The following is a 9813-nucleotide window of genomic DNA, read 5'->3' as shown; positions in this document are numbered from 1 at the left end:
GTAAGCATCATGGAGGCCTGGGGGTGCCTAATATTAGAGATGTGAACCTTTGCCTGCTGGGAAGCTGGGTGAAGAGATACATCAAAGATGAAGGGAAGCTATGGAGAGACCTTATAGATAGGAAATATTTGAATGATACTCCTAATATCTTTGCTTGCAGCCCACATAATCCCTCTAGGTTCTGGCAACGTGTAATGTGGGCAGCAAAAGCATTAAAGTTTGGATACAGATGGGTAGTAGGGGATGGTAAAAAATTAGATTCTGGGAGGACATTTGGTTTGGGACCTCCCCTCTTTCTGACCAATTCTGGCCACTTTACTCCATTTGTCACCAGCATTGTGTCACACTGGCTGAAGTATGGGACAATGTGGAAATTAAGCTGACCTTTAGAAGGGTTTTCACTACACATATGATGGAGCAATGGTACTGCCTAGAGAAGATCATTGAAAACACTTGTTTCCAGGAATGTGATGACTCCCTGGTCTGGCAATATGAAAATAAGGGTGAATACACCACTGGATCTCTATATAGCATCATTAACTTTAGTGGGATGCAACCAGTTTATATTCCTGCAGTTTGGTCTATTAAAATCCCACCTAGGGTGCAGGTCTTCCTCTGGTTGCTCTCTCACAATAAACTCATGACTAAAGATAATTTAGCTAAAAGAGGCATTGAAAAACCTCCTGATTGTGTCTACTGTACAGACAAAGAAACCATTGATCACCTTTTCTTTGGGTGTGTGGTGGCCAAGCAAATCTGGCACCAGGTCTCAACTCTGCTCTCCATTGACCTGGGTTCAGATTATCTCTCTGTTGCCAGGTTTTGGCCTGCCAGCAAGAAACACACAGTGCCAAACTCTATATGTGCATGCATTCTTTGGACTTTGTGGAAGAACAGAAATGCCCATGTTTTTAATAATGCTGTGTGGATTGATTTGAAACATATTTGGAGAAAAGTGCTGGGAACAATGAGGAGATGGACGATCTTGCTCAAGGAGGAAGCAATCCCGCGGTGGGAGAAGATATCAAGCCAGATTTCGGCGATTTTGGAAACCCCATTCCAAATCATGGCAAGGTGACTTCGCTGGGGATGACCTCCACTGAAGAAGATGATCAGGTTCTCCTGTCCAAGCTGAACCTGGATGACTACGTCACGCCAGGCGAACCACACCCATTCACTTCACCTCCGAGAAGCCCTTCTGGTGGTGCCAAGCACTGCCTGCTCAGCCCAGTCACTCCGCTTGACCTGCTGGGATCACCGATGCAGCCATGGAAGAAGCTCAGAGGCGCAGTGGAGATACTGGAGGACAACAAGACAGTTGAAGGCCGTGCTGATGGCATGATGACCTGCAGGATCAAAGCTTAGTCGAGTAGCTGCTGCTACAGTGGTGGAATGGCACTCCCCTCACTGTAACAAAAGTCGTTTTGCGGTTGCTTTAGACTGTCCTTTTTTATTTTTGGCCTCGGGGCATACTGTTTTCATGCTCCCTCCCCTGGGGAAACATTTGTTCTTCCGACGCTGTTTCTGGTTTCATTTATAAAAATGGGACCGGGGGGTTTCTACCCCCTTTCATCTTTAGGAGGAACTAAGAGGTGGCCGGGATCGCCGCGGGAGGACCGAGGAGATGGCCAAAATTTGGCGGCGGTTTTGCGACGGGAGACGACTAGTATGGGCGACCCGGGGTGGCCGCCAAGTGCGGTAGCTCCTCCATTTGTTTTCCCAACCACGCGTGTGGGAGGAGGAAGGAGATTACCTAATCCACGGGCTAATCAAAGCCATTCATGCGCGAGATATAACGGTAGGCAACCGACCGGCGGGCGCCTATCACTGTACTATAATTTATGGACGATTCAAGCTAAGTCAAGTAAACTAAATAACACCTGCTTTACCCTAAAAATAAAATAAAATAACACCTGCTTCAATATTTATTTTTTGAGTTATTTGGATTGCTTATTATCACATGCGTCACGACCACAATTAAAAAAAAATACCTGCTTCATACAAGCCGCCTAGCTAATGTCGCACCATCTGTAGTAGTTTGCTTCGCACCTGCTCGTCCCTCACGGCCATTTCCCTGACTTGATCGACCGTGAATGGCGGCGGCAGCGTGCATGGCTCGTCCACGGCCACGCACTTCTCCCTGGACTCCATCATGAACTCCCTCTCGCGCCCGCGCCTGGGGCAGGCCATGGACACGAGGCTGACCTCCACAGCCCTCTCCGGCACGGTGGGCGTGTACCGGAGCAGGGCACTGTACTGCCTCAACACATTGAGCATGTACTCGTACACGTAGTCCATGCCCATCTCCTCCCTCGTGAACCCACTGCCCTCCTCGCCCATGCGCCGCGCCTGCGCCGGGTGGGCGTTGCCCCAGTCGACGGCGAACTTGACGGCGCGGCACTTGTTGGCCGGGTCGATGAGCCAGTAGTGCTTGCCGGCGACGAGCCCCCGCGAGAAGAAGTCCCTGAAGGGCGTGTCGATGGCGAGCATCGGCGAGTCGCACGCGAGGATGTACTTCTCGCTGACCGACCACGTGTGCCCCTGCACGTAGATCTTGTACCTGTACCGGCACTGCTTGGTCAGGTCCGAGTCCCGGAACCCGTTCCGGCCGGCGGCGTCCCAGTCCTGCTTGAACAGCCGCGCGTTCCACTCCTTGCCGGCGGCGGTGTCGTTGTTGCACCGGAACAGGTCCTGGCGCACCTCCGACACGTCGGGGTTGCCCTTCCAGAACGCGTAGGGCTCCCTCTCCGGCCACGGGAGGCGCGCGTTCTCCCGGACGAGCTCCTCCATGAGCGGCGCCCACGGGCGGACGTTCACCTCCGGCCAGCCCCAGAAGGACCAGTCGGGGAAGAGGATGGCCAGCTCCCGCGACTCCTCCTTGCAGTACCGGAAGAGCGGCGGCGCGGCGGACCGCGACGGGTAGTCGGCGGCGAGCACCCTGGGCGAGTCGAGGGTGCTGAACATGATGTCCACGTCCGGGACGCGGCCCGGGTAGCGGGCCAGCAGCTGCAGGATGCCCCACTGCGTGAAGACGTCCCGGGTCTGGAACGAGTCGCGGTACTTCTCCACGTAGGCGCGGCCGGACAGAACCACCAGCCGGAACTGGGCGTGGGGCTGGGCGCGCTCCACCGCGTCCCGCGCGATCCCCGTCGCGCGCCACGGCTCCATGTCCGTGTGGATGTGGCGGAAGTAGTCCGGGCACAAAGGCGGCGGTACTCCGGGATAGTACCGCCGTTTGTTAGATGATGAGGACGGTGCTGGCGGTGGCGCTGTTGTCGATGACGACGTGTCGGTGTCGTTGCTGCAGCTCAATGGTATGGGTATCAGGGGCGCCGTGTATGAGTGGCCGCGTCCATGCTGACTGAACCCAGTGCCCGCCGGCGAGAACGTGTAGTACTGTTGGATTGTGATCATGAATGCGTCGATCGATGTACATAAAAGCTAGTCAGTACTGATATTTTAATTTGACACAATCATTAAAATATGTCTTTTACACGTATATACTTCCTCGGTCCGGAAATATTTGTCGGAGAAATGAATAAAAATGAATATATCTAGAACTAAAATACGTCTAGTTACATCCATTTCTCTTCAATTTTCCGACAAGTATTTTTGGACGGAGGAAGTACTATTTACATGAAGCCTTTTTTGTTGGAAATATGATCTAGTCTTATACTCACGTGTAAGTTTCGCGAAGAAATGACTTACATGGTCTTATGTGCCGAGAAAAATAAAATCAGTTTCTATATAAAAGTTACTATTCAGATTTTTTTAAGTTGCAATATATTTTTTTGCGCGATGAAGAATATCTAGGTCATTTCTTCGCGAAACTTCATATGTAAGTAGAACACTCGACCATATTCACCACAAACAAGTTTTAAAGTAATTTGAATTTTTAAACAGAAATCTATATAAGGTGCACCTAGACTATATCCCAAAATCCGCACCGCTTTTTTGGGGCTAGTGATGTAAACGAATGTCCAGTCGAGTTACTTCTTGTATACCAATAAATCTTATTTCAAAAATAAAACACCAATCATATTTTATTTTATATTATTTTTAACCTTGCTATTATTAAATTCAAGTAGATTTCTTTGCGTCCCACGAATCAAATTTGAATATGTTTGCTTTGACCATTTCCTTTAGCTAGTTGGACATTTATACCAAAACCACTATATCTCGAAAAGTTTTTGCTTTCAGGTTTACCCACTTGTGTGAAAGTGACTTTTGATCAGCTGGATGGCGACACGTACATTATTTTGGTAGATTACCGTGTAGAATCACGCGGTGGCAGTAGGCCTTTGATGGAAATTTTGTTAACTGAGTCGCATTTTCCCATGTGCACTTGGGGTGTCTTTAGCATGTTCAGATGATTCTTTGATCTTGAAAGCAACCTATGGGCTTTTGGGTTGTTGACGTGTGCATTTTTTTGGGACGTGGCTGTGTACAAATGCATGTGTGGGTGTATATGCATCGGCTAAAATTTTTGAACGTGCTTGCTTCACTGCCGTGTGCTTCTAACCGTTTATGTTGTAATTAAGTAGGCCATGCAGTGTGTTGGTTTCCAGTTTTGTTTTCATTGTCGGGAATAGACAAGAAACAAGCAAATCAAAGAAACATGGGCAAATCAGTCACGGCATTCATGCAGACCAATCGAAACACATTGCTTGGATATGCGGCCGACCAATAGCAGTCTGACGAAGCAGTGATTGGAGGATGGGCAAATACGTCCAGTTACAAGGCACATGCGCATGCAGTGGGACAGGCAACTACATCCAGTTACAAGACGACAGAGGGATATGGCCAAGACAGCCACCGCACCGCTCGGGCGCGATTCTAGGCTAGATACGGGACATTCCATCTGTCTCCCTCGCATGTGCGCTGCATGCATCCCGTCCAATCCACCGCTTTCATTGCTTTCTTATCTGCCTCACTGCTTACTTCTCCTTCCATATCTCTTTTCTTCTGGATGCCTCTGCGGCTTACGCCCCTGATGATTGAGGTGTTTTTCGGAAATTCCAGTTGAACCGTCCATCACCATAACCATTTATAAATATCTCATTCCTCTTATATGTGGTCATCACTCACTTTCGCATCTCAACCGAAGCACCACCGAGAAATAGCGTCGGCACAAAACATCGAGCCTCTCTCCGCTTCTCTCGTATGGGATGGAAAGGAGCTTTGTTTACCGCCTCGCCGAGCATGCCCCTCCCTCCTAGGCTCCTCCTTTCTTTGACGTGCAGTACGGAGCAAGCTCGGCCATCGCGAGTTGTGGAGCCGCGCTCCAAGGTTGAGAGTGGCTTCCCGCGGGCTCTCCCCACGCTGCACCTCTGGGCTTGCCGGGGAGGAGCTGCGTCGAGCCTCCGTCGCTGCTACTCCGCCGAGCGAGAAACTGCATTATTGTCACTACCATGTGGAGGTTGTCGACGTCCACCACGGGACAGCGAGGTGTCCGATGGCCGACGGGCACGCCGGCGAGCTGGTTCCACTTGGGCGCCTCAAAGGCATGGGGTGACCGCCGGCTACGTGTCCCTGGCGTTGTTGGACGCTATCGCTTCCCTGGAGTAGTCGGTGATGGTGCACGAGAGTGGCCACCTGCTTGGCTCGATCACTTCTCGGTGATAGTAAAAAAATGTATGAACGAAGGAAAAAATTATTAACTACATACGGTGTATATATAATTCCGACTATTTGCATCTCTTTACTACTTCATCATAGGAGCTAATCCAATGGGAGGCTACACCAGATGATCTATTCTGGCAATGACTCGCACCATGTTCGGCAAAATAAATCATCCTTACTAGAGATGTGTCATCGTGTTTCCCCTGTTTGTTCACATGCATCATCCTCCCATCTTCTTTTTTCCTACATCCATAGTTTTTCATGCGATCATCTGACATCCTAAAATAACAACACTTATTACAAAGAAGAAACACAATTCATATAACCGCACCGTATCGACGGGCGCGGCGTGCCGCCGCGCGGGGGTAAGCTAGTAAGCATTAGGAGAATTTCCTTCTCTATCCCAAAGTCAAGGTTGATGTACGATTGTTCTTTTTTATATAGAAAAGATAGCCATAAATAAATTCATAAACAAAATTCTTTTAGTCCTTGTTTTTTTGGATGGGTTGCACATCTGAAAACCATAGGTGCACTATTATATATGCAACACAAAATCTAGTAGTAGAAGAAAAGGGTAATTAGAGCTGTTTATTTTCTTTGTGAGGGTGTAATTAGAGCTGTTGCATAGTCAAAAAGATTGTAGTTGCACAAAAAATTGTAAGTGCAACTGCAAATCAGATTTCGTTGCACAAAAAAGTAACTGCAACTCCAAGTTAGACTTGTTCATCTCAACCCGATTAGTTGTTTTATTGAACTGTGTTCCCTTTCATCACTCGACGGCAAGGACTTTAAATATTGGAAATATTATACATTTAGTTCTATTATTAGAAATATGCAATTTGAGTATGTGTAATTGTCATGTTTTACCTTTAATATTGCACATATCGTAGTCGCCTAGCCCAAAGTCAATCACTCAATCCCTACTATAGGGATATATTTCTTGTCCATCAACCTAGTGTGAATTTCTTAGTTTTGGCGAGAAACTGTCTTGTTTGACTAGATATATACACCAATCAAATTACGAGATAACCAGGTCATGATTTTCTTTACTGCTTGCTTTTTATTACTCTTGTCTTTCTAGCACCCACAAACGCCTCACTGCACCCTCCTCTCGTCCATTGCCCCCTTCGTCTCCGCTGCCATCACCCTGCATATATCTGTATTTCACCGTTGTCTTACTTTGAGATCTCACTCTTTCACCTCCCGCCGTTCTTTCTTTCATCTTTTCCTCCTCCTTCCTCATTCCTTGACTGTGATTAACTCTAGTGTTTTGTGAATGTGTAGTAGTACGGTAAACATGGATAGAAGATCTTGGTCATGAGAATGATATTGTACATGTCTCAAGTTTGTGACGAAGACTGTTGACTGTGATTAGCCCTAGTAACACGTATGTGACTTGATTATGCCACAATTAAGGCCCATGTGCTTGCTTAACACGGCCGTTAGGGCATGTACAGTGGTTGATAAAACAATGTTATCCTAATCCTTGCATGTAATTTAAAGATGACAATAAAAGATGTCTACAATGAATTATCTCTTAATCTTATCTTTAATAACTAGCAATTTCTAAAAACCTGGTGAGACATATTATGCTAAGAGATCATCTCTTAAATAAGAGGCGACAAACAATTTTTTACGATTTCTCTCTCCGCCTCAACATTTATCCTATGTGGCACTTCTAAGATAGCACCATTGTACATGCGCTTAGGGTTTGCATTCAGTGGAGTCATACTAACTAGAGATCTACGCAAGGATGATTTGAATACTACAGATTGGCTAGGGATAATATCTAGCGAGCTACTAGCACACGTACTCCCTCCGTCCGGAAATACTTGTCGGAGGAATGGATGTATCTAGACGTATATTAGTTCTAGATACATCCATTTTTATGCATTTCTGCGACAAGTATTTCCGGACGGAGGGAGTACTTTAGGAATAACTACTGGTATAGGAGTATATATGTTTGCAATGTACTACTATAATTTTTCTAAGATTGCTAGTTCCTTTGTAATTTCTTCCAAGACCTAGTACCTATATATACTTTGTTGGTATCATTCCCAATAATCACTAGTGGATGACTTATATTAATTGAGTTCATGCATGATTAGAAGTACTTAGAACAGGTCATCGCTCGTTGTGCACTTGTGCAAGCATTCGCAAGCAGGAAACGGCACGAATTGACTTACAAATTTTAGTTTTAGGGGAAACCTGAACTAATTGAACTTCTTCGATTAGCGTAGGTATACTTACAGCTGCGTCGAGGTTGATCCATTTGGTCTGCAATAGCAAAGCAAGAAGCACAAAGATGGCCATGGCCACTCCAACCCCGCCCCTTGCCGTCGCCGTCCAGCACGGCTTGGTGTGCATCGCCGCCAGATCTTTGTCGACGATCTCATCCCCAGCTGGAGAAGGCAGAGGCACCATCGCCGCCCTTTCCTCATCGGCTGCTGGAGAGCAACCCTTCATCCAACTATATTTTTTGTCGGATGGTAAGAGGAAGGTCAATGAAGCTGGTAAGAGGATGATCACTACTCTCTGCCCACATATATAGTGGCTGGTTGTCCAGTACCTAGTTACACATAGCACCAATGACATATTGACCCAAAGCACATGGATTTCACGGGCTTATCTGGATCGTTGGCTTGGAGAGTCGTGCTAGCTTCAGTTTTACATTTACAATCTGTACATTGTATCTTTTCCCTCCATCTCACATGACTCGCCACTGTTTGTCTCCCCCACACCGCACACGGGAAGGTTTCTCCGGTCCACGAGCGCTTGTGGCGTGCCTGGTGTATCCGATCTTAGTCCACCCGCCTGAACGTCAAAAAAAAAAAAATCTAAATGTAAATCAGCACTTAGACACAACATATATCAACCATGTTGCAAAATTTTAATTCAAACTTCGAAACATATCTTGAGAACAAAAAAGAATAATCTCTCAATGAATAGTAGCTAATCTAAATTGTGCTGCCAATTCGGCCCGGACCCGCTTATGGCACTTGGTTATTGTGTTGCACCGAGTCTCAAGTAAACAAAAAAAAAACATACTTATTGGAATTCAAGAATCCAATACAAAAAAATGTACATAACGTACCATACTATTTTCCATGTGTACTTATTGAGAACAACAAATCTATCTATACCTTCAACACAATAAATCCCAAGATGACACAAGATGCATAATAGTGCAACCATGTACAATTTGATAAGTTCCTGAACACCGTCATTGATGCTACAAATCTCATGTTCATAAGTTTAACGCATGGTAAAGTATGTAGGCCCCTTTCATGAACATGTTACACAAGACTACACACATAATGCAACTTCCTTGCACTAGCTAGTTTTCAATTAGTCTGATGTTTCTCCAATAGCTGAATAAGAAACTTTTGTCTCAAGCTAATCTACAGCAAGAACAGAAATTTTGAGGAAAAAGGAGATAAAAGAAACACAACTTTTGTGGTGAATCAAAAGTGCTAATGCCAGGCTCTACTACCAGTTGTAAGAAAGAAAAAACTATGATGCGGAAACATTTACCCAAGATTTTTTAGGCACCGAATGGATTCAATCATTTGACCTCTTTGGTTTACATACCTTGTTGCCTCTGTTATCCATGTGGAATCTGGAAATCGCGGACCTACAATCGTCGTAGTAAAGTATTCTCTTCTCTCTTCCCTCTTATTTAGTGTTTCTCCTATGATTGGAGAACAATAATATCATGTGCACCATGGATACGCTAACTCTCATGTATAGATGTGCTCATGCTCTCTTCATGCAGCGTTTCCCCTCCTCACATATGCTAATGCATTGGCTCTAATTATAGTGTCCTATGATGTTCACCACATGGCATATATGGGAAGCTATCTTAAATAGAATCCAAAGTGTCCAACGTGTATGCCTATTTATAGTGCACGATGTGTTACAAAGGACACATTGTTTGGTTGCAACTTCTCCGGTCAACAAGGCCCTCGATAGACTGTTGCAATAGTTCAAAATGTAACACAAAATTTCATGCAGGTTTCTACCTGCCAAATTAAGCCAAAAACTATTGGCTATAAGTGCTATTTAATTACATGCATGCAAAGCAATTACTGTCCCAAGTAATTTTCACGTGGGACATTTCAGGCTAGTCAGTGTGAGGAGTAACTCAGACTAGTCTCATGCATATGGCACTAGTCTATGTTACCACCTTCA

The 9813-nt window shown here is 45.8% G+C and overlaps 1 protein-coding gene across 2 annotated transcripts; it reads right to left on the bottom strand.

The window, feature by feature from the left end:
• Window positions 1–1917: 1917 nt before the first annotated feature.
• Window positions 1918–9396, bottom strand: LOC119336005 (O-glucosyltransferase rumi-like). Of its 2 annotated transcripts, XM_037608044.1 has the most exons (4): window positions 9214–9396; window positions 8192–8436; window positions 7873–8092; window positions 1918–3396 (listed from the first exon to the last, which is right to left on the bottom strand). In XM_037608044.1, exons 2-4 carry the CDS (start codon window positions 8215–8217, stop codon window positions 2014–2016), a joined length of 1629 nt encoding a protein of 542 aa, XP_037463941.1. In that variant the 5' UTR covers window positions 8218–8436; window positions 9214–9396; the 3' UTR covers window positions 1918–2013. The 2 variants fall into 2 exon arrangements, with proteins under 2 accessions (XP_037463941.1, XP_037463939.1); XM_037608042.1 differs by having other exon boundaries at window positions 7873–8436.
• Between the last annotated feature and the right edge of the window lie 417 nt (window positions 9397–9813).

Source organism: Triticum dicoccoides, chromosome 7B, assembly GCF_002162155.2.
Source record: "Triticum dicoccoides isolate Atlit2015 ecotype Zavitan chromosome 7B, WEW_v2.0, whole genome shotgun sequence".
Taxonomy (NCBI): Eukaryota; Viridiplantae; Streptophyta; class Magnoliopsida; order Poales; family Poaceae; genus Triticum; species Triticum dicoccoides.
Note: the sequence above shows the minus strand (reverse complement) of the source record. Positions and strands in the feature narration are given on the sequence as shown.